Source organism: Crocodylus siamensis, chromosome 15 (assembly GCF_052110815.1).
Source record: "Crocodylus siamensis isolate JL-2025a chromosome 15, ASM5211081v1, whole genome shotgun sequence".
In the NCBI taxonomy this organism is placed as follows: Eukaryota; Metazoa; Chordata; order Crocodylia; family Crocodylidae; genus Crocodylus; species Crocodylus siamensis.
In genome coordinates, this window is record NC_143409.1 from 50,406,799 (window position 1) to 50,430,561 (window position 23,763).

At 56.5% G+C, this 23,763-nt stretch overlaps 2 protein-coding genes across 3 annotated transcripts; both read left to right on the forward strand.

Annotated features, from left to right (window-relative positions):
- Positions 1-6,535: 6,535 nt before the first annotated feature.
- Positions 6,536-8,364, forward strand: LOC149852724 (radiation-inducible immediate-early gene IEX-1-like). Its single transcript, XM_090029853.1, has 2 exons — positions 6,536-6,718; positions 7,757-8,364. Exons 1-2 carry the CDS (start codon positions 6,572-6,574, stop codon positions 8,015-8,017), a joined length of 408 nt encoding a protein of 135 aa, XP_089885979.1. The 5' UTR covers positions 6,536-6,571; the 3' UTR covers positions 8,018-8,364.
- A 2,348-nt stretch (positions 8,365-10,712) lies between these two features.
- FLOT1 (flotillin 1) lies at positions 10,713-23,107 on the forward strand. 2 transcript variants are annotated; one of them, XM_090029786.1, is made up of 13 exons: positions 10,713-10,845; positions 10,998-11,056; positions 11,536-11,611; positions 12,002-12,092; positions 13,209-13,352; positions 13,618-13,737; positions 18,791-18,886; positions 18,991-19,143; positions 20,052-20,233; positions 20,434-20,479; positions 21,102-21,239; positions 22,187-22,351; positions 22,724-23,107. In XM_090029786.1, exons 2-13 carry the CDS (start codon positions 11,014-11,016, stop codon positions 22,754-22,756), a joined length of 1,287 nt encoding a protein of 428 aa, XP_089885912.1. In that variant the 5' UTR covers positions 10,713-10,845; positions 10,998-11,013; the 3' UTR covers positions 22,757-23,107. The 2 variants fall into 2 exon arrangements, with proteins under 2 accessions (XP_089885912.1, XP_089885913.1); XM_090029787.1 differs by having other exon boundaries at positions 10,789-10,807.
- Positions 23,108-23,763: the final 656 nt, after the last annotated feature.

Here is a 23,763-nt window from a genome sequence, read left to right on the forward strand (position 1 = left end):
ACTGAAATACAAAAAAGGGGAAAAAGAGATTTTACAAAATACACTTCGGGGCCTTTGGTTTTAAATTTCTGGTTCCTGAATGCTTGGGTTATGCTTGGGTCACGTCTCAAGAGCTCCTTTCTTCAGTCATAAGGACAAAAAACTCCCTTTGCTTGATGTGGGAGATGGCTTGCTGGACAAAAACAATAAGCACTGCGCGACTCATTGAATCTTGGATTTTTCCGAGATCAAACGTCACCACTTTTCAAAACAAGCAACACCCTGCCAACAATCCATCGTCCTGACATCACCCTAACGGGCTGATTCCAGTTGGCGGGTTTTCCCCGTGATTGAAAGGTGCGTGTCAGAGCAGATCTAACCGCAAATGCTTACTTGGTGTTGACCAATATTGTTTGGGTGTTAGCAGTAGCCAAGGCTGGGGATGGTGACCAGACTGGGCAAACTGTGCAGCTCCTGCTGGGACCAGAGCTGGGGGATCCTGACTAGGAGGTCTTGGCCCTCTCCGCAGGGTCAAACGAATGCCAGATTTGGGGTCAGGAGGGAATTCCCCCCTCAGCCAGATTGGTACGGATGGGGTAGAGAGGGGGTTGTTGCTTTCCTCAGTCATGGCAGAGGGCACAGCTCCTATCTGGGATCTCTTGAGCACCTTATATAGAAGCCACACATTGTGGCCCCCCTGCTTTCCATGTGGCATATTTGGGTGTGATATCCTGTGTGGTGTCAGGGTTGACGGTCGCTTGACAAAGGGTTTAGATGATGGATTTGTCTGGGGTGGTTTGGATGGGATTGATCCTGCCTCAGGCAGAGACTAGGACTGGCTCAGGGGAGCTGAATTGGTCAGATCCAGCTAATGAATCCGTGTCTTAGTGGTCCCCCCACACATCCAGAAATTTGAGGGCAGGGAAAAAGTGACAATCAATGCTCACTCCCACCCTTCCAAGCCCCATCTCGCTGGATCAGGCCCTGGCTCAGCAAGCAGTGTGTGTCAGTCCGTGGGTTGGATCTGACCTGGCCTTTGGGGCAAACAGGCTATGCCCCACCATTTTGAACAAACAAGATGGCACCAGGAAGTAGCTACTAGTCAGTGTGACACTGATCAACCTCTAGCAGGTTGCAAAACAATTATTTTCCCGGCTCAATGGTTTCTAAGAGCTGCACCCACTGCAAAACCCATGTTGCAGGTCTGCACAGCTGTAGGATTGTAGAAGCATAAAGAAGTCAGGCTGGAAGGGATCTCCAAAGGGCATTATCCAGTGGGGCTCAACCTTTTGGCCCCACGGGACAGAAGAGTAGTGTGAGGTCTGGCACCATCCTCTTTTCCCCTCCCCTGCTCTGGGAAGGGGTTTTGGGGGCTGGGTACCACCCCCATCCTGCCCCCTGCATGCCAGGATTGGCCCAATCCAGAAGAAAGGATGGTTTGAATAGTGCAACAGCAAGAGCATTAATGTGAGTCATTCACCCCTGTGAAGGGGAAAGATTAGCAGGAACTGGGGAGACAATGAGTCATTAAGTTAATAGACTTACTTGGTGCTGCCTGGATGCAAATACTTCTGCCCCCCTCCCACCCCCTGGCAGCTGGTTTTAAAGGAGCTACAGGAGCTAAAAGGATGGGGTGAAGGGAATGGGCTGCCCTGGGTTGACACTGGCTGGAGGCTCCCAGGTGACTCCATCCTGCACCCCTCATGCTGACATGAAGCCCTGTGCAAAGCAAAGATTACTCCACGTCTAGGTCCCACTTCACAGGAGCGAACTAGTGTCCCCACCCTGCAACTGGCTTGGCCCTGAGGGTCTCCCCACCCCAAAGGGAACACACCAGACCCCTACTTAATCAACTGGCAGCCTCCCATCCGACCAAGGCAAACCCTGCTCAGCTTCAAAGACCTGTTGGGGACACTAGTCCACTGAGCTACAGGGGCAAAAGTGCATCACTGTACACCCCCCCCCCAAAAAAATCTTGACATTTCTGAATGGAGAGAGTGAACCATGCCTCGCGGCTGGACTGTGAGCTGGGCTTACCAGCGGAAGGAAGCAGTGAATATGTCTTGCCTCATGCAGCATGAGGAATTGCCAAGAAAAAAGGAAGACCATTGACCCAGATGGCCCTGGAGACGGCAATCTCACTTCCTGGACACAGCTCAGCTGCTGGGAGCTGGCTTTCCCTGCTGTCTCTTTCCCCCCAAGAAAGGCCCTTTGTTGGAAGCTCGTGGTAATGGCGGCTGGCCAGGCAGGGAGGCCAGGAAAGGAGCTGAGGAGGACCCGCTCCACAAAGGAATGAATGACCTTTCTCAGCCAAGGGATGTTGTCAGCGTGAGTCTGTGTGTGTGTGTTTGCTGACCATGTGTATCCTGTTAAACACGGCACGCACAGTGTATTTCCAAACAGCACGTTGTGCAACACAAGGCTCCCGTTTGCAGATTGTGGCCTCCTTCCCCCTTGTTTTCTTCCATTGGCTGACTGTATGTTTGGTTTATCCTTCTTGCTTGCAACGTGGCCAAGACTAGAAACCCACAACACAGATTAGGGTTCCTGATTGGAGCTGGGGGAAGAGATAGGCCCTCGCCTGCCTCCGTGCTATCATATGTGCTAGGAGTCGAACCAAGATCCCATGGCCACTAGCTACAGAGGCAACCACTGGGTGGAGGAAAGATTGCAAAAGGCAGCCCTGGATTGAGGTCCACCAAGCCCCCCATTAGTGGGGCCATGGCTGGCTTATCTCAGCAAAACCGCCTGGTCCCTGTGATGCCAGTTGGTATAAAGCTCCCTGCATAGTAAAGGCCGGTGTCTAAATCCCATAGGTTCTCCCATAGGTGAGCCCAGCCCCATGCTGTGCTAGGATCCCTGCCCTCAACCAGCTTGGCCCCGAGGGTCTCCTATCCCAGACGGCAACACTTCATTCCCCTGCTTAGCAAAGGTGCAGGGGATCTGGTCCACTGAGCTACAGGGGCAAAAGACAAAAGACTTCTGGAGCTCAGGGATGTCAGCCTGAGGAGGGGCTTCAGAGGGGCTGAGGGGTCTCCCACTCCGGGACCCCAGCATGGAGGGCTGGGTTTTCAAGCCCGCACTAGGCTGGTTGCATCTGGGTCCAGAACGGCTTAGAGCCTCAGCTGGTCCACCCCAGAGCTGGCTGCACCTCTCAGGGCTCTGGTGCTCCTTTCTATGCTGGGGGGGGGGTGTTGTGTTGTTTTCCCACAGGAAGACGTCTTCCCAGCCCCAGGGTCTCCCTCTCACCTGCATCATGGCTGACGTCAGGACCCTTAGCCCGGCCTGACCACAGCCGGTTCCATACTACCCCCTGGACAGCATCCGGTCCACCCCCACCTACCGCCTCCCTGAGCCGGCCCCAGCTGGGTCAGCCCTCCAGAGCACCCAGCCTTGGGATGGGACAGGAGGGGGGCTGCGGGTTGGGAGTGAGGGGCTTGGGAGGATGGGGCTGCAGGTTAGGAGTGAAGGGCACCAGCAGGGTTGGGGGGGGCAGGGGGCTGTGGGTCCAGAGTGAAGGGCACCGGCAGTGTTGGCAGGGGGAGACCTGCCCTAGGGGCCTGTTAATGAGTGATATAAGTCCCAACCCCTGCCACCCCCCAGCACACACATACAGGGAGCAATGGGCTGTAACTAATGAGCAGGACGGGGCAGAAGGCTGCAGGTTGGGAGTGAGGGGCACCGGCAGGACTGGGGGAGGAGGGCAGTTTGGTGGGGTGTGTAGAGGTCAGTTCATCCATCTGTGTCCATCTGTTCCCCCCTTCACCCCCTCCCCCGCCCCCGGGTCCCTTACTGCTACCACCTCCTTGCAGGCTCTTGTGTCAGGAGCTGGTTACTCAACATCACAGAAGCGGCTGTGGGCACTTCCTGGGCTGGACAAGGTGGCTCCACTCGGGGCCTGGAGTAGCTGGTGGCAAGTGTGGGATCCCATGGTGGCCCTCATTCCTGACCCGCAGCCCCTGCCCTAACAGAGCCCTTCACTCCCAACCCACATCCCCCTGCCCCTACGCCTGCTGGTGCCCCTCACCTGCCGTCCCCTGGCCCTGTCTGTGCCCCTCACTCCAAGGCAGTCACACACACACATCCCAGATACACCCCCCAAATTCATACATACACATCCCCATGCACATGCACACAAACACACACATACATGCCCAAAAAAATGCACAGAACCCAGGCATCTGGGGGACACACTCGCAATTCAGGTCTCTCTCTCTCTCTCTCTCACACACACACAGACACACACACACTGAATCCAGGCATCTGAGACATACAAATGCACAGAAACTAGGAGTCTACGACACATGCACACAATCCCACACAAACACAACCCAGGTGTCTCCTCCCCCCCCACACACATGCAGAATTGAGGCATCCAACACACACACACAATTACACGCACAACCTAGTATCTGAGATCACACCTGCACACAGAACCCAGGTGTCCAGGGACCGCACACCCCCACCCCCTGGGGGAGGCCCAGGATGCGGCAGCCTTCAGCTTGGCCGCCCTGGCCCACAGGGGCTGCTCCGGAGCCTGGACTGGGCCTGGCCCCATCGCCTGGGTTCCCCTGGGAGAGGAATCGGGGCCTGGGGGTGACTCCAGGGGGGCTTCGGAGCCCGGACTCCTGGGCTCTGCGGGGCTGGGGGAGTGGGTTATTTAGGGCAGCTGCTGGGATGCCGGATGCCTGGGATCTGCGGGGGGCGCGGGGTGAGCGCGGGGGGCTGGGAGCCGGAACACCTGGGTTCTGCTCACCGCTGTGAATGGAAAGTGCCCTTGACTCTGGCTCCAGGCTGGAAAACATCGGCTGGGAGCCAGGATCTGATGTAACTGCAAAACTTCCAGTCTGAGTCAGCCACAAGGTTCCTCCCCCCGCCAGAGCCCAGGTGTCCGGGCTCCCAGCCCCCCTGCTCCCACCCCCAGCCCCATTCCTCTCCCAGGGAGCCCAGGGCTCCGGGCTCCCAGCCACCTCCCCACTGTCTTAGGCCATCTGGGGAACCTGCCCCCCAGCCCCATAGGGGCCCGTCACTCCCGACCTGCATCCCCTGCCCCCCCCCCCTTCTGTGGCACATGCTGGTGAACTCACATCCTTTGTGAGACGTGCGGCAGAGCAGAGCTCATGGCCCCTCTGCTGCCCCTTCCCGTATGGGGGCATTTCCTGCCAGGCTGTGGGGGGGAGGCCAGGGCCCAGCACCAGCTGGGAGAGAACCCAGGTGTTGGGGGCTCCCAGCTCCCCCCCCCGCTTCAGCCCCCCACCGCCTCCCAGCAGCCGACCTGTAGCTGGTAGTGGGGGCTCCAGACCGGCTGGTTTAGTCTGAGCTGTGTGTGTGTGTGTGTGTGTGTGTGTGTGCGTGCATGTGTCCCAGACACCTAGGTTGTGTGTGTGTGCATGCAGGTGTGTAGCTCGGCTTTGAATTCGGCCTGTGGGTTGTATACATTGCACAGGCCCAGCTGGGATTGTGTGCGTGTGTGTGTCCCAGCTGGCTCTGTGTGTTCATGTTGTGCACACCATAACAGGTTGGGGTGGGGGCAGGGCTTTGTGCACATTGTGTACAAGATGTACATGCCAGGCCCAGGCCCATCATGTGCGGGGGCTGTGGTGTTTGGTGCATTTCCACACCCAGGAGCAGCTGCAGGTGACTGGGGGGGGAGGAAGGGGCAGATGACACCAGGGGCATTGGCTCAGCAGCTGCGAGTCTGTGCGTGTTGGGCCCAGGAAGTGCGGGGGCTGCAGAGTTTGCCGCACTTCCACACCTGGGGGTGGGTGACGTAACTGTGGCTCCGTGTGTGTATGCACACGTGTGTATGTATGTGGCCTGGACCCCAGGGTATTGTATCTGTGTGTGTTAGACACAGGGGTTCCATATGCGTGTGGTCTCAGATATCTAGATTGTGAATGCGTGTGTGAGTGTGTCCATGTCTGTCCATGTGTGTCCCACATGCTTGGGTTCTGTATGTGTGACGCCAGATGCCTGGGTGGGGCAAGCGTGTGTCCCAGATGCCTGGGTTGTGTATGTGTGTCCATGTATGTGAGCAGTGGCTCCATGCCTGTGTGTTGGCTTGTGGGTGTGCACACACACACGTGCACACAAACACACATACAGCTTGCCAACAGTCACATCCTGCTATACACAACAGACACACATGGAACCCAGGCATCCAGGACACACACAAACATATGAGACACACACACACAATTACACACAGGCAGAACCCAGGTTTTTGGGACACATGCACGCAACCTAGGTATTTCAGGCCACACACACAATCACATACAAAAATCACAGACACACACGCAGATTCCAAGGACATGCATCTGTGACTGTGTGCGTGAGTGTGTGCACACACCTGTGTGATTGTGCACACGAGTGGGTTGTGTGTCTGGTACACACACACGCGCGCGCGCGCACACAATACCCCCCCCCCCTTCATTCAGGTCTTCCACCCGGGGTTTTCCCGCCCAGCCCCCGGCCCCGGCCCCGCCCCCGGCGCGGCGCAGCCAATGGGAAGCCGGGGTCTGGCGGCGGCAGCCAATGGGCGGGGCAGGCGGGCGCACATAAGCAGGGCCGCGAGTAGCGGCGCCCAGTCCTGATGGCCGCGCTCTACAGCTCCCGCGTCTGCTGCGCGCGCACCCCGCGCCCCGCGCCCTGCTTCACCTTCGACCCGCTGCCCGAGCCCCGGGCCCGGCCCAGGCCCCGGCCCCGCCGCCGCGCTCCGCGCGTGCTCTACCCGCCCGTGGTGAGCCCGCGCCTCGGCCTGGGGGGTGACTGGGCTCTCTGGGGAGGACGGCGGGGATGGGGGTCGCTGGGACGATGGGGGGAGGATGCCCGAGCCTCTGGGGAGATGGGGTCGCTGGGTGCAGGACGCCTGGGTCCGTGGAGGAAGGGGGGAGACGGGCCAGCAGGACCCTTGGGTCCCCGGGAGGGCATGGTGGGCTCCCAACAGGGCCTGGCCGGGGGTCCCTGCAGCTGGAGGAGGGGCCCGGACTCCTGGTTCTGGGGGAGGGGGGGGTCTTGCCCCGTGCCTCAGTTTCCCCAATGCAGGCTGGGGGAGCAGCAGGGAGGCCCCCTCCCCCTTCCCGGCTGTGACTCAGACCTGGTGACTCGGCTCCTACCTGCTGCTACTTATCCCAGCCTGCCCCGGGGCTTGGGCACCTGGGCTCCCTGATCCCCAGCCCCACCCTGGCTCTGGCCAGGTGATGGGCACGTGGCCTGGGCTGGTGACTCACCCCATGGGGAGCAGTATGGGGCACAGGACATGTGATAGGCTGGGCAGAGCTGGAGACTCCTGTGCTGTGGGGCCTGGTCAGGTTGGGGGTGAAGCATTCTGGGTAATGGCCGTGCTGAGCTTGGGGCCTGGTGGGAGCCAGGCATTCTGGGTAATGTCCCTCGGCTGCGGCCTGAGAGGGCTCCTAGCTGGGTGTGAGGCATTGTGGGTAACATGTTAGGGATATGGTTTAGGAGGCATTCTTGGTCCGCTGCAAGCATTGTGGGTAACTAGCTGCAGCATGAGGCACAGTGGGGTTGGTGCAGGGCATTCTGGGTTGTCAGTAGGTGCAGGGCATTCTGGGTAAAGGGGCCGGGGACTGGGGCTATGAGGCACAAAGTGTTCTCTGTAGCGCTGGTAGGTGCTGGTCCCATCCCAGGGTTGGGGGTTACAGGGTGTTCCTGCCTGGGCATGGGGCATTCTGGGTAACATGAGGCATTTGGGGTGCCTTGGGAGCATTGTGGCAGTGCATTGTGGGTAACCCGGTGGCTCTCTCCCCTTTCCTCCCAGGTTAAACGATACTACCCACCGGAGGAGCGCTGCTTTGCCAAGCGCTTGCTGGTCGTACTTTTGGCCATCCTCTTCTTCCAGATCTACAGCGCTGATGAAGACCTCCCCATGGCCCCCAGTGAGGTCGGGGGGGCCTTGTATGACCCACCCATCCACGAAGACCCCCTGGCCCCTGCCAGTGCTGTGGCATGGTCCTGCCACCCCCACGACCCTACTGTGGACATCACCCAGTTCCTGGCCTGCAACCCAGCTGCCTTTTGAAGGCCTGGCCTGCCTCAGTGTGGGGATTGGGGGACACAGCCTGGCACCCAAGGGGGTGCCAGGACCTGGCTGCTAAGGGGTTAACCCTGCCTTGTTAGGAGCTGCCAACTCCGAAGGACCCAGCGTCAGCCGCAACTTGAAACCTCCGGAGCAGAGAAGACTGACATTCAGGTCCAGCGCCGGTCGCTGATGGACGGTGTTGGGATGATTTAATATTAATACTTATTTAATACTATTGTTGTTAATTTATTTAAATGATATTTATTGTAATAAGTGTATTTATGTGGGGGGTCTCTTGGTAACTTCAAGGGACTGAATAAAAACTGTGTGACTAGTCATGCCTGTGACATGCAGTGGGAGTGGTCTTGTCCTGTGTTGGGGGTCATTGGGGGTGGGGGGTATCTGGCTCTTACGCCCCCCCCAAAATACCCTGTGGTGGGGCAAAGCTTAATGCCTGTTGGGTGTCTTGGCCAATCCTTTCCCTTCCCTCCTTCAACTGGGGGCGGTCATGGAGCCTGCCTTATAGTCCAGTGGGTTAGAGTGGGAAGATCAGTTACAGTATTGATATGCCCCCACCACCAAAGAAAAAGGAATTGGCCTTCCCTTATTGACATGACCCTCTTCAGTGAGGGAAGCTGATTATTTCTGCTGCCCAAAAAGAGCAGTGGTAGTACTCCTATTTAGCTCCCCAGCAAAGTTGACTGGATTCCTGCTAATTTCTTTCCTCTGTGGGTGTTAACAGCCCTCTCTCCCCTTCTGTCTTAATTATCTTGATGTGATGCTAATTAAGCATATCTTGATGATCCATTTGCATTCCCCACCCCCAGTTCCTCTTTTTCACAACCCTGAGGACTGTCTTCTAGTAATGCTTTTGAAATCCGAGGTTGGCCAATGGAGTGGATTTTCCCACAGCATGTAAGGTTTTAGCTTTTTACTGAATAGCTAAGAACTGCTGACAAATTTGGTTGCAGGGGTGTTTAAAAGTGGGGGAGCAGATAGGGAGTGGATTGGCTACTGTGGCCAATTCACGCCCCCCCCAAAAAGAAGGCCCGGTGATGCAGTACAATTGGGGTGGGCACCAGAAGGAAGAGGCTGAGAGCAGCAGGTTGGTTCAGCTTTGGGAGGGGGGTGTGGGGCTTGGTGTCTGTATTCCCAGTGATTGGGGGATGAGAGGCTGAGTGCCTGGATGCCTGGGCCCTGCTATCTGACTAGAGTTGTGTCATCTCCAGCACTGATGTCAGAGTTGATCCCAGTGACCTTGAATCTGGTGGGGGGATGTGCTGCTGTGGTGTGGAGCTGCCTACCCACATGTGGATCTATGACTAAGCTGCCTTGTAATGGCTGTTGGGGGTGGTAGGGGTGGTTTACCAGCCACTATTCTCAGAGCTGTGTAGTCACCACCCACCTCCATCCATTGGGTCCTCATCCACTACCTGCTGCACCTCCTCCCTTCCCTCCACGGTCTGCCCCCTGCACCTGTCACCTCTCCCTTTCCAGCCGTTGTTCTATGCCCACAGGACCTCTCCATCCACCCAGTGGTTTGTTAGTCCACTTACATCTCTGTTGCTCCACCCCCCACATCCTCTTCCTTCCTTCCTGGCACATGTTCATGCCCTGCCATGGGTTCCCTCCATCCATCCCTGGTAGTCCCCTTCCTTCCCTCTCTCCATGCCATACCCCCTACCTGCCTTGTTCAGGCTTCCCTACACCCCACACACTCTCCATCCATCACCCTGTCTCTCTTCTTCCTTCCCCCTTGCCCCATGCTCCTGACCCCCCTTCCGGTCCGGGAGTCCATCTGTCCATCCAAGACTACCCCGTCTCTATCCATCTGTCCATCCTACCTTCCCAGAGCTATTCCTGGCCAAGGCCATGGCTGGGCCCTGCCCTTGGCGATGTTGATAAGGGGTTATTTTCTGTGCAGAGGACACTGCATCCCTGCCTGGCTGGAGGCGGGGAGCAGGGGCCGGACGCCTGGGTTCTCTGGGAGCTGTGGGGCTGAGGGATGAGAGGGGGGATTGGGGGTGTTGAACAGAAATGTCCTGCTCGGTCCTGCAGACAGATCTGTCCTGCCCCATGGGTGTGTGTGTGTGTGCGCGCACAAGAGAGAGACCTAGATTCCATTTGGGTTCTGTCACACGCGTGTGTCCCAGAGGCCTGTTGGGGGAGGGTGGTTTGAAGCCTGGACCCCATGTGTGTGTATGGGTGCATGCATGTGTTTTTCCTGGGTGCCTGGGCTCAGTGTGTGTGCAACACACCTGGGTTCTGTGCGTGCTTGTGCACTGGACGCCCGGGTTCTGTGCGTGCGTGCGTGTACGCGTGCCCCGGATGCCTGGGTTCCCTGCGGAGCTACCTCCCAGGCTGCTTTGCCACCACCTCCCCCCTTCTTGTTCACCGCCGGGCCGGCTTCCCGGACCTGCCGCCAGCCACTGCCCGCCGCCACATCCGGCCCCGTTCCTGGCACCAGGCCCGTAGGAAGAGGGGATCCCCCTCGCTCTCCAGCCGAGGGCACCACAGGCCCTGCCGGCCTCAGCCACCTCTTCCCGGCATTGAGCTGCGGAAACTGAGGCAGGAGGCGGGGCCTGGGCACTTTGGCTGTCTGGGGCGGGGCCTCCAGGACTCTAGGCCTAGACTCCTCCCCCGGCCGGCCGGTGCCCTCACTTCCGCCCCCGCCCGGCCCCGCAGCGCTCCCCGCCGCCAGCAGGTGGCAGCCGGCGCCCGGCAGCAGGAGGCCGCCGCAGGGTCTCGGGCGGGGGCTGCCGGGAGCGGGGCGGATCTGGCGAGGCTGCGGCAGGAGCCTGCGGATCGGGAGCGGGCCCGGACCCGGGGTAATTGCGGGGAGGGAGCCCCGGCGTCCCGGCCCCGGCGACCGGCCAGATGAGACCCCCGAGCCGCCGGGCTCTCGGGAAGGAGCGGGGAGGGGGGCGAGGGGGCTGGGAGCCTGGCCGCCTGGGTCCCATGCCCCTGTCTCTCCCCGCAGCCCAGCTGCTGCCGCGATGTTTTTCACTTGCGGCCCCAACGAGGCCATGGTGGTGTCAGGTGAGTCGCACCCCAGAGCCGGCTGCATCCCGGGCCCTGGGCTGTTTTATGTGGCCGTCCCCAGCTGCCCCACCCCAGAGCCAGCTGCATTGTTCGGGGGATGTCCCTGGGCTGTTCTATGCAGCCATTGTCCTGCCCCACCCCAGAGCCAGTTGCATCCCAGCCTGGTTGCCTCCCCATGCTGTTATATGTGGCAGTCCCCTGCTTCACCCCAGAGCCAGCTACAACTCCAGCCTCTGAGCCATTCTGTGTGGCTATTGCCAGCTGGCCCACCTCAGATGCTGCTGCTTCCCAGCCTAGGGGGGCTCCCTGGGCTGTTCTGGGTGGCTGTTCCCCTGTCCCACCCCAGAGCTAGCTGCATTGCCAGCTTGGGGGTCTCCTTGGGCCAGTCTCTGTAGGTGTCCTGCAGCTATCCCACCCCAGAGCCAGCTGCATCTGGGCACGAAGTGGCTGTTAACCCTTTGCTCCCTTTGCTGCAGGCTTCTGCCGCAGCCCCCCTGTGATGGTGGCCGGGGGCCGGGTCTTTGTCCTGCCCTGCATACAGCAGATCCAGAGGCGAGTCCTGGGGGACGGGTACTGATCTTGGGGGTGGGAGGGTCTAGAGCCCATTAATCTGGTTCCAGGACTGTTCAGGGTGGGAAGGACCCACTACTCTTGCCCAGCAGGGGGTGCTGTGTTGGAAGGACTCATTGATCTGACCTCAGGAGGGGATTCTGGGTTAGAAGGACCCACTGCTTTCATCCCAGAGGGAGTCCTGGGTTGGAAGAATCCATTGCTCTGGTTGGGGGTGGTTATGTTTTGGAAGGTACCAATGAGTTGGTTCCGGGGGGGGGGGGCGAGAGAGCGCTGAATTGGAAAGCCCGTTGAATTGGTCCCTAGTGGGAGGAGGGGTGCCAGGGACTGGGGAGTCTCTCCTCTGCTGACCCCCTGCCTCCACCCCCGCAGGATCTCCCTGAACACATTGACCCTCAATGTGAAGAGCGAGAAGGTCTACACCCGTCACGGGGTCCCCATCTCTGTCACCGGCATCGCCCAGGTAACCCCCAGGTCACCACAGGGATGGGAGAGATCCCTCCTGCCCCCTTCCCTCGGTAGTATGGGCCAGTCCCTTCCCCCCACCCCCACCATGGTACTAGTCACCCTCCAACTCCCTATACCCCCATGGGACTACCCCTGCTGACCCCCCCCATGCCACATTCCTGACAGTGGTACTGGCAGTTTCCCCTCAGCCCACCCCTATTACCCTCATGTGGTACCTTCCACTGGGGCCCCTTCCATGTCACCCCCCCTTGGTAGTGGCCATCTTGCCCTCCCCATTGGCACTCACCTCTGTGCTCCCCCACCCATCTCTCCCAGCTCACTCCCCTGTGGTCATTATCCCTGGCCCATTATGCTTTCCCCTAAGTGGCAGTGGCTACTTTCCCCACCCCATGCTCCCTACAGTACCACCCGCTGCCTCCCCCCAGCCCAGTCCCCTCTGGTATTGGCCAGGTCCTTCTCTCCTTCCCCGCTCAAGTGCTACTGTCCATTTCCCCCTCATCTTTCCCTGAAAGTTTCCCGCAGTGGTACCACCCACAGCTCCCCATTCCCCCAAACAGTACTGCGCACTTCCCTGCCTATTCCTTCATGGTACTGGCCAGGTCCTTCCCTTCTCCCAAATTGAACTGGCTGTTCCCTCTCATGGTACCAGCCAGCCCCCCCTCCCAGTTTCCCACAGTGGTACCATCTGGGCTGCCCTATTTCCCCCACATTGGTATTTCCTTGCTGCTTGTTCCCTCCTGGTACTGCGCACCCCCCTTCCTCCTTTCTACATGGTACCATCCACTGAGGTGCGCCCGCCCCCCTCCCCCCCAAATCCTCTCAGTGGTAAAGGACAGGTCTTTCTCCCTCTTTCCCAAGTGGTACTGACCAGTTCCCCCTCATGGTACTTTCTGCACCCCTTCCCATGCCCCCCCCCCAATGGTACCTTCTTACCCAGCTCTGGGTACCAGGGCACCAGATCCCTCCCCCTGTTGGCTGTCACCTGGCAACCTGGGAAGTGGCCCGTTCTTCCTTTTAAAGAGGAAGCTGCCCCCAAAAGAGCATCCTTTGCGAGTGGGCTGGGTCTTGCCCTGCCCCACCTCGATTGCCCCCCTCCGTCCCTGGGCCGCAGGTGAAGATCCAGGGGCAGAACAAGGAGATGCTGGCAGCCGCCTGCCAGATGTTCCTAGGCAAGACAGAGAGTGAGATCACCCACATTGCACTGGAAACACTGGAGGGGCATCAACGTGCCATCATGGCCCACATGACCGTGGAGGTGGGTGTGGGTCCCCCCCTGCCCCCCAGTCTCCCCTGGTGTCCGTCTGTTGGGGGGAGGGGGGGAGATCAGGGGTGTGTCCGTGTGTCCCTCCTGGCGTGGGGGGTTGTGGGAAAGGAGGGGCCCCTGGGACCAAGACCAGCTTAGGTGGGAGGGCCAGGGGGTGCATCTGTCTGCCCATCTCTGGAAGAGGTTGGGTAGGTGTCCATCTGTCTGTCTTAAATTGGGGCACCCCTCAGGACTCACCCTGACCCCCCTCACCCAGGAGATCTACAAGGACCGACAGAAGTTCTCTGAGCAGGTCTTCAAAGTGGCCTCTTCTGACCTGGTCAACATGGGTATCAGCGTGGTCAGCTACACACTCAAGGACATCCATGATGACCAGGTATTTGGGAGCCAGGCCTGCCCACCCAGCCCCCCCTGGGGGAGGAAGGGGACCTGTGGGGCAAGTCTGTAGGCAGATCTAGGATTTGGAAATGTGAAGTGAGGTGGCAGCTGAGATGGTGTGTCATCACCTAGAATACAACACACATTTTTCTTCTGTCCAAGGGAAACTAGAAGCTACTTGAATATGCTAAGGGGTTGGTGCTATAGAATTCAGTGTAGGATCAAAGCAAAAACAAATGTAACTCCTGGAATGAACAGGGGGTTGGACTAGACGTGACCTCCTGAGGTCCCTTCCAGCCCAAATTTTTTATGATTCTGTGAGTGTGCACTAGTTTACATGTGATCCTAGCAGTAATCTGATAGATTATATATAAAGTTTAAAAAGAAATGCAACAAAGTAGGCAAACATTCAGGTTCCGATCAAAGTACAAACAAATATAACTAATGCCGTATATGCTCATTTGCTAGATTATCTGTTAAGCTTAAAAACCACACCAAACTAGGCAAAAAACAGACATAATGGTCTGCATGCATTGTGTCTTTGGCCCTGTAGCTGCTCTACTTAAATGAACATCTTTTATTCGGATTCATAAAACAACATCTAGCCTTCTTGGAAGTTGCGACAATGACTCCAGTAGTTCACTGTCAATCATTTCTATACCAGATTTAGAAATGGGAGGTGCAGAAGGGGTGACACATCATCTCATAGAACAGTGGTTCTCACAACCTTTTTCATACCAGGACCCATTTGTAAACATCAATGGCCAGACCCAACCCAGTACCTCAGCTTCAGTCATTTCTATACCTGAGTTCAAATGAGCACACCTGAGTTAAGGTTTTTAGCAAAAGCTACAAACAGGGCTGTGAAATAGAAGGGAGACATTCCCAGGAATGGCTGTTAGACAGCAGCATTGCCAAAGAAAGGATGGTTTGAATAGTGGAAGATCAAGACTCCTGAGAAGGAGAGGAGGGGTGTTCTGTTAACAAATTTTGAGCAAGGTGGAAAGGGGGAGAGATTTTAAATGCACCCATGGGTCATTCCAACCAGTGTGAGAAGCCTATTGATTAATGGACAAAAATGAAATTAACTGCCAAGGATAATCATAATCTTACCAGAAGAGTCATTCTGCCATGAAGTGGTCTCAGCCTGCTCCTCCACAACCAGGGGAGAACTCCTCCTTCAACCTTCCATCAGGCAAATGTCTTGGTACATACAGCAGCCCCACAGGCGTGAAGAATTACTCTCCCCATTTCTTTCCAGTCACACTTCCTATTTATGGATGGTTGGTAAACATGATCTTAATATTCTAATTGAAGATCCCTGATTGGCTTTATTTAAATGTCTTTGTTTCACTGAAGCCTTCAGAGCTTCAACCAGATTCTTCCTTGTGGATATACAAGGTGTCACTTAATTGGGGGTGTTAATTGTAGCTGTGTTCGTCGAAGACAGTGGTCTCCAACCTTTTTAAGTATCAGATCACTTTTTGAATTAAACTGCAACCCAGGATCTACTGTGCCGCCCCCTTCCCCTCCTCTTCTCCCAGCCCAGCAGGCCAGTCTGTGGGGAAGGGGTCGGGGGGTGGCAGATTGAGGCCCCCATGGTGGGGTAGGGAGTGGGGCAGGGGTGAGTGGGGCCCCAGCCCAGGCCAGGTGGTGGCCTCTGCACACTGGGAGAGACCTACGCTGGATCTGTGCACTAGGATTGTGCCCTGGACCCCTGCGCACTGGGATCAGGACCTGAGGCCCTGTGCCTCCCCCTCCCATCCCCAAACACTGGAATACGGTCCTGTGTACTGGGATTGGGCCCTAACATTTGCTGCCCTGGCCGGGTGGTGGGACAATTTTCCAGGCGCTGTGGGGAGGTCCCACCACTGCATTCATCTCAGTGGAGGCCTGGGGGGTATGTGCCCCCCGATCTGTGTGTGGGGTGGAGGCAGCTTCCGCTGCACACTGGACTTTGCGCCCCGAGCTCTGCTGCAGCTGCCCTGGGAGCAATGCAACGCCCCCCCCACCGCCTGCCTGGCAGTGGGACATGGAGTCTTTGACAGTCTATCTCAGTCTGGGGGAGCTGAGCGCATGCGTGCGCATATGTGCTCAGCCCCCCAGACTGAGATTGACTGTCAGAGGCGCCATGATCTACAGGGGTACCAAGGACTACTGGTCTAAGGACATAGGCAGACAAGGTTCTTTGGGTAAATCTGGTATCTTTTATTAGACGAACTAAAATAGTTGGAAAAATTCTTCTTTGCAAACTTTCAGGTACAAACACCCTTCTTCAGGATTGGGAAATGCATAGTTTTAGCAGAAGGATACTTCCTTAATTTCTCTTTTACGCTACTTTCTCTTTCACAGTTCATCTAAATGTTGTAACAATGATCCATTTAATACTTCATGCATTTGCTACCGCAGCTTGCTGTATCTGATTCCAGACAGAATTTCAGTGCTATGATACTGGCTTCCCTTGACAAGCAAGCACAGGCTTCTGTTATGCAAAATCAGCCTTATACTGTGGGCTGGTTGTTTGCTCTGAGTCAGAGGCCCACACGTGTCACAACTGCTTCAGTTCTCTGATAGACACATATGTCATGAATGTCAGTTCTGTGCCAACAGTTCACACCTATGGAGTGGAGAGAGATTAGCAGAAATCAAGATGACACTGAGCCCTGAAGTCACTGGACTCTGTAAGTGCTGCCTGAACAGAAATGCCACTGTCTGTCACGGGCAGTTGGTTTTAAAGCTGTGGGGGGGAGCAGGAATCTGACATCATGGCAGAGAAGAGCTGCGTGTTCCTCTGAACCTTCACGATATTTGAAGAATCCCTGGAATGATTTATCCTGGAATCTACTCTGAATTAAATCTACCATGTGTTCTCATATACCACGTGTCTTTCCTCCTCCCAAATCTGCTCTCCAGAATTGGACGGGTGTCCTAAGCAGCAAAGCTGATTTTTCCTTCAGTGGAGTACAAGCATGGAGACACTGTGCTCTAATGGTTACTAAAATGACTGTCATGGCTCTCTAGCTTGGCAAGCTGTAGGGACAGAGGCCGATGGTAACAGTCTTCCAGCCACTGAAGCAGCAGTGTTCGACCTCTGGTCTGCGAATGGATGGAAGGATGGTTTGAATAGGGGGATACGTGGGCAGATCCAGTGGGGACAGTGGTATAGTTTCATCCCTCTTTGATCCATGCTTTACCCAGACTTTTCAATGAAATGACTGACTATGAAGTATTAGAGACACTGTGAAGACACTCCAGAAGGCTGGAGTTTGTGTTACAACTCTGAATAAGACATACATTTAAGTCTAATGACTACGGGATGAATGACATACAGTATCATTGGACTATTTTCCGCTGATGTTGCATTTGTTTTAAACTATCTAATCTAGCAAATCAGTGCACATTTAAATAAAGTTATAGCTGTTACTACTGTGATCTTCAAGTGAATGATGCAGGTCGGGGCATGGGCACATCTAGGGTCTAGAAAATGGGTGTGTGGGTGGTCTGGTGCTTTATTCCATAGAACACAACATGCATTTTTCTTCAATTAAGGGAAACTAGATGCTTTACTAATATGTTAGGTGCCCAGTGCAATAGCATTCAGTTAAAGATGAAAGAAAAAACAATAGAACTGGAATGTGCACTAGATGACAAACAATCAGAACAATAATTTGCTAGATCATACTTAGCATTTAAAAAGAAAGACGACAAACTGGGCAAAAATGGTTCAAAGATGCTGTGTCATTCATCCAGTAGCAATTATAGTTAAATGCATGCGTCTTATGCAGATTCCTAAAACAATATAGCCTCCTTGACTGCCTTGACAGTGACTCTAGGACTTCACTGTCAGTCATTTCTACAGCAGATCTTTGGACTGTTTCGACTATTTTTTACCCAGTTTGTTGTTTCTTTTTAAACTTTATACATAATCTAGCAAATCATAGCTACTGTTACATATAATCTAGTGCATGGTCCAGTCAGTATTTGTTTTTGTTTGATCTTACACTGAATACTATAGCACTGCCTGCCTAGCATATTAGTAAAGTATCTCGTTTCCCTTTAACTAAAGAAACGTGTGTAGTGTTGTATGTGATAATATGCCACACCTTCTACACTTGTCTAAATTGTACATCCACCCAGGCACGCCACATTTTTCTCCAGTTGAAGAAAAACTAGGAGCTTTACTAATATGCTAGGCCAGTGCCATAGTATTCAGCTGAAGATCAAAGCAGAGACTAAACAAAAATCATCATGCCCTTTCACAAATCTATGGGGTGCCCATGTTTTGAATTCTGCATGCAATGCTGGTCCCCACATCTTCAAAAGGATGTAGTGGAGATAGAAAAGGTCCAGAGAAGGGAAGCCAAAATGATCAGGGGCCTGGAGCCATTGCTATACCCAGGGGAGATTAAAAAGGCTAGGACTCTTCTACCTGGAATGGAGAAAGCTGAAAGGGGAGAGACCAGAGGACATGCATAAAATCATGAAGGGTGTGGACCAAGTGTGAACATGGAACTCCCGTTCGCTTAGTCCCAGAATACTAGGATTAGGGGGCATGTAGCTGTTATAATTAAATATACATCTCTTATTTAGATTCCTAAAACAAAATCTGGCTGCCTTGAGCATTTGGATAGTGCCTCCAATACTTCACAGTCAGTCTTTTCTAAACCTGAGTTCATATGACCACCCCTGAGTCAAGGTTTTTAGCTAGAGCTACAAACAGGCTAAAGGGGTTGTAAACAGAAGAGAGATGTTCCCAGGGATGGCTGACAAACAGCAACATAGCAGAAGAAAGGATGGTTTGAATAGCAGAACATTAAGGCCATTAGAAAGGAGAGAGGGTTGTTCACACCTGTGGAGTGGGGAGAGATTACCAGGAATTGTGAAGATGAGAAGGAGCCATGAAGTCAATGGACTCCCTCAGTGCTGCCTGGATAGAAAAGGCACTGCCTCTTCCAGGCAGTTGCCTCCCCAGCCCCCTGATCTGCCTCCAGTTTCCCCTCACCCTTGGGGTCTGCCCTGAGGCAGGTATGACTGGGGTCCTTCTCCCCTAGGATTATCTGCATTCCTTGGGCAAAGCCCGGACGGCCCAGGTCCAGAAGGATGCCCGGATTGGAGAGGCTGAAGCTAAGAGAGATGCTGGCATCCGGGTGAGTGCAGGGTCCTGCTGTTGGGGGGCAAGGGGGCAGATCTGGGGGCCTAGGGACCCTCAGAGCTGGCTTTGACCCCCTCCCTTCCTCACCCCACCCTGTAGGAGGCCAAGGCAAAGCAGCAGAAGCTCTCGGCCCAGTACTTGAATGAGATCGAGATGGCAAAGGCGCAGCGGGACTACGAGCTGAAGAAGGCTGCCTACGACATTGAGGTTAACACCCGCAAGGCTGAGTCAGACCTGGCCTACCAGCTCCAGGTGAGCAGGGTGTTGGGGTTGGGCCCCTCTGGGACACCACAGTCTTGGGTTGATGGAACTCCCTGAACACCATAGTTGATAGAGGCCACCTGGTTGCTGTGGTAACCCCAGCCATTAGGGGGTGACCTGTGACCCAGCCAAGTTGCCATAGTAACCATAAGCCATAGGTCTTGAGACCCTGTTGAGTTGTCATGGTAACCATCAGCCATTGTTGCTCTTCAGATCCTACCAGGTTGTCTTGAGACCCCACCAAGTTGCCCTGGTAAGGGCCTGGCATGGGGCTTGACCTGTGGCCCTGCTTATTTGCCATGGTAACCATCAGCCATTGCCCTTGACCAGTGACCCCTCTACCCCGTGAGCTCCTCAATGCTGACCTGGACCAATGAGATCCAGGTAGAGGTTGCTAGGTGACCCCTTCGACTTCTGGTGACCTGTTACCCCCCCACCTTCTATTTTGACCAATGAGATACAGTTATAGACACCTTTTGGTTTGCTAGGTTATACCAGCCATTGACTCCTGCCTACAATGTATTGCTTAGCCCCTCTGACCCCTGAACAGTAGTAGCGTCAACCAGGGCCTTCTCCTTGGCATCATGACTTGTTGGCCCTTCACCTACTTGTATTATGTCAGCTGCTGACCTTTGACTCCTTCCCCCCCACCCCAAGCTATCCCACGTAGACCTGATAATGTCAGCAGTTGGCTCATGGTGACTGGCTGGCATCCATTACTAGAGGGGTGGCGGGCCCCTCTGTTGGCCTCCCACATTTGATTTCTGACCTACCTCCGTGGGTAGGAGCCCACCAACTCAAAAGCTACCATTGACCTTTGTGGGATTCCAACCTGGAGTTCCCATTGAAGGTCCTCCTAACCCTTGACCTCTGACTGCCACCTCCTCCTGTCCCCAAAGGTGGCCAAGACAAAGCAGAAGATCGAGGAGCAGAAAATGCAGGTGCTGGTGGTGGAACGGGCCCAGCAGATAAATCTGCAGGAACAGGAGATAATTCGCAGGGAACGGGAGTTGGAGGCCACCATCAAGAAGCCGGCTGAGGCCGAACGCTACCGCCTGGAAAAGCTGGCTGAGGCCGAGAGGTATGGACCCCCCCGCCTCCACATCTCCCCGACCCCTAAAAGTATCAACCTGGGTCTTCTCCTTGACGTTTTGGCTGGGTTGACCTTTCACCTATGTCGCTAAGGTCAACCATTGACCTCTGACCCCTCCCCTCCCTTGGCTGACATGACATCTCCCATGGCTGATGTAACCCCTCCCTCCATCTTGTACCCCCACCCAGGTCCCAGCTCATCATGCAGGCCGAGGCAGAGGCAGAATCCGTGAGGGTGAGTGTGTCTGTCCCCCAATCCCATGTGGGGAGAGTGGGAAACACGGGGAACAAGACCCAGGCATCTGGGTGGGGAAGCATGGGTGTGGAGTTAACGAGGGAGAAGAGGGACTGGTAGGAAAACCCAGGCATCCCTGTAGGTGATGCGAAGTCATTTGTGGGGGTGGGGGGAGAAGGAGACTGAGAACCCAGGCGTCCAGGAAGGCAACACAGGGCGTGGAGGTAGGAAGTGAGGAGGGGGGCAGGGTGGCGGCAACAAGATGAGAGAATCCAGGCAGGGACAGAGGGAGGACAATATGGAGTTGGTCCCAGGCATCTAAGAGGGCAACCCAGGGCACAGGAAAAGAGGCTGGGGTGGAAGCCAGGTGTCCAGGAGGGTGGCACCCCCTTAAAAGTAGAAGAGAGTCCACAAAGGGGAGAGAGATGCAGGTGTCCAGAAGTGGGCAGGCAGGGAGTAGAGGGAAGGGAACCCAGGCATTCAGGTGATGGGTGGGGATTCCAGAGAATTAAATTGGGGCATTCAGCAGGGAGCCAGGGAAGGGGAACCCAGGCATCCAGGTGGTGAGGGGGGCGCCAGGGTGGAGAACCTGGGACCTGACCCTGCCCCCTGCCACCCGCAGGTGAAGGGGGAGGCGAGGGCGTTTGCCATCGAGGCCAAGGCGCGGGCAGACGCTGAACAGGTGGCCAAGAAGGCTGAGGCCTTTCAGCAGTACAGCGACGCTGCCATGGCCGACATGCTGCTGCAGCGCCTGCCCGAGGTAGGCCCTGCCCCCTGGGCACCCTGGCCCAGTACCCGTAGGCCACACCCCATCCACTGGCCACACCCCAGTGCAGGCCACACAGCCAGTGTGGGTGGTGCCCATATCTAGGCCACACCCACAGCCTGGCCATATCTCTTTGTGCTGCACAGCCATTGTGCGGGCCACACTCCCACACAGGCCACGCTCCCAGGTAATTGGCCATGCTAACACAGCACCGCAGCCACACATAGGCCCCACCCCCTCTCAGAACCCCAGGAAACAGGCCATGCCCCCAACTTACGCCTTATGCCCTGTGCTCAGGCCACGCCCATAGATATACCTAGCTCTCCAACCCTTTTGGCCATGCCCCTTGCCCCCAGGACACAGGTCACACTCCCAACACATAGGCTCCACCCCCATACAAGTGCCACTCCTATCTAGGCTGCACCCCCCACCTGCAGACCCCACTCCTCTGCCTCGGTCCCTTCCCCATCATACATACCGCACCCCATACATGTCCCACCCCCTGCCTCAGCCCTGCCCCATTCATCTCCAGCCCTTTGCCTAGTCCTGCCCCTAGCCTGCAGGCTCGGCCCCTAGCACTCAAGCCCCGCCCCTAACACACCTGTGTAGGTCCCACCCCCCAGCCTGTATGCAGCAAAGCATGCCTCACTGCCCTGTACAGGTCCCACCCCTAACACAGGCCATAACCCCACTCTCCAGGCCCTGCCCCCATACACTCCCCACCCACCACACATGCAAACCCGGCCCCACTCCATCCATGCCGCACCCTCTCCATAGTCCCCACTCCTGCCTAGGCCCTGCTGCCAGCACGTAGGCCACGCCTGCATACATATGCCACCTTTCTACACAGGCTGCACCCCCAGCCACATGCCCCACCTCTGTGCCTAAGCCCCACCCCCCAGCACACAAGCTTCACTCTCCTTAATGGCTTTCCCCCACAGGTGGCAGAGGAGATCAGCCGCCCGCTGTCCTCGGTGCATCGGGTGACACTGGTGTCTAGTGGGGATGGGTCTGTGGGCGCTGCCAAGCTGACAGGGGAGGTGCTGGATATCCTGGACAAGCTACCTGACACAGTGGAAAAGCTTACGGGCATCAGCATCTCTCAGGTGCCCAGAGACCTGGGTTCTGGTTGGGGGTTGGCACAGAATGCTGGGAGCCTGAATGCCTGATTTTGGGGGTGGGGAGGGGAGCAGGGCAAACTGGAGCTTGGATGCTTGGCTTCTCTGGGAGGCGAGCGAGGGCTGGGGAGTTGGTGCAGGTGGGGCTGGGCGCTCTGGTGCAGGGGGTGAGGATGGGGGTTAGAGAAAGGGGGGCTAGGAGCCCAGAGGCCTGGGTTTGCAGGGAATTGCATGGGTGGCTGGTGGGTTAGAGAAGGGGAGGAGGAGGGGGAGTTGGGAGCCCAGGCACCTGGGTTCCTCTCTTACATGTCTCCCCCCTCTCACTGCCTCACACCATCTTTCCCTCTCTCTCTCATCCAGATAAGCCAGAAGAAGCCAGGCCGCATGTCCTGAGCTCCCGGCACTACTGGCCCCTTCTTGCCTCGCATTGGACTCCCTACTGCACCAGCTCTGGGTGGGGCCAAGCTACCCCCTGCCCGCACTTGTACTTCTGTCCCTCTGTGCCAAGTCCGTGTGTTTTACAGACACTCCCTAACCCCCGCCACTTGGAGGACAGCAGGGGTCTCCCTATCCTCACTGCTGCCCTCCCCCTCCTTCCCACTGCCATAGCCTATCTACCTGCCTCAGCACCATCTCCTACAGTGCCTTTGTCCAGCCCCTGCAGAGGGGCAGCTGCCTGTATGTGCCCCGCTGGTGCCACCCGGTCTGTGCCAGACATAATTAAACCCTGCCAGGGTACATGGAGTTGGGGCTGGCTGGTGTCATGTGTGAGGCCTGGGGGATGGGGGTTGACTCCCTGATGTCCTGGGAGGTGGGTGCAGCTGTAGTCTAGCAGCCCCTGGTGCCAGCAAGGGGGTAGCACTGGGGAGAGTGGCCTAGTGCCCTCCAGGGCCTGGCCTTCCCCCTCCACCCCCCAGGGCCCCGGGAGGGGGTTACAGCTCCCAACACTCCCAAGGGGGTCTCTCCTTCCTCTCTGCACACCCCACCCCAGCCTCCCTCCCAGGCCCCACTGGTTCCCCTCACTCCTCCCGCCCCCCGTCCCGTGACCTTTGACCCCCGCCAGGGTCCCAGGCTTGGGGGCCGGAGCCACAGAACCCGGAAGTAGCTGCACACAGAGGTGCCGCGGGACCGTAAAAGAGGCGGGCGACGTCGGACTAGAGTGTCTGCCGTGTTGCGGCCCCGCCACCCGGCATGGCGGAGCGCCAGAGGAATCACCAGGGGCCGGGCCGGGCCGGGCTACAGCGGACACTCCGCGTCCTCCACGTAGGCGTGGACAATAGACCGCGGGGGCGGGGAGCGGCGGGCTAGAGGGGACGCTCCGGGTCCTCCACAACATGGCGGGCGATTCCAGCTCCGGAAGGACAGAGGGAAAGAACAGAACGCCCTAATGGCGTGGCTAG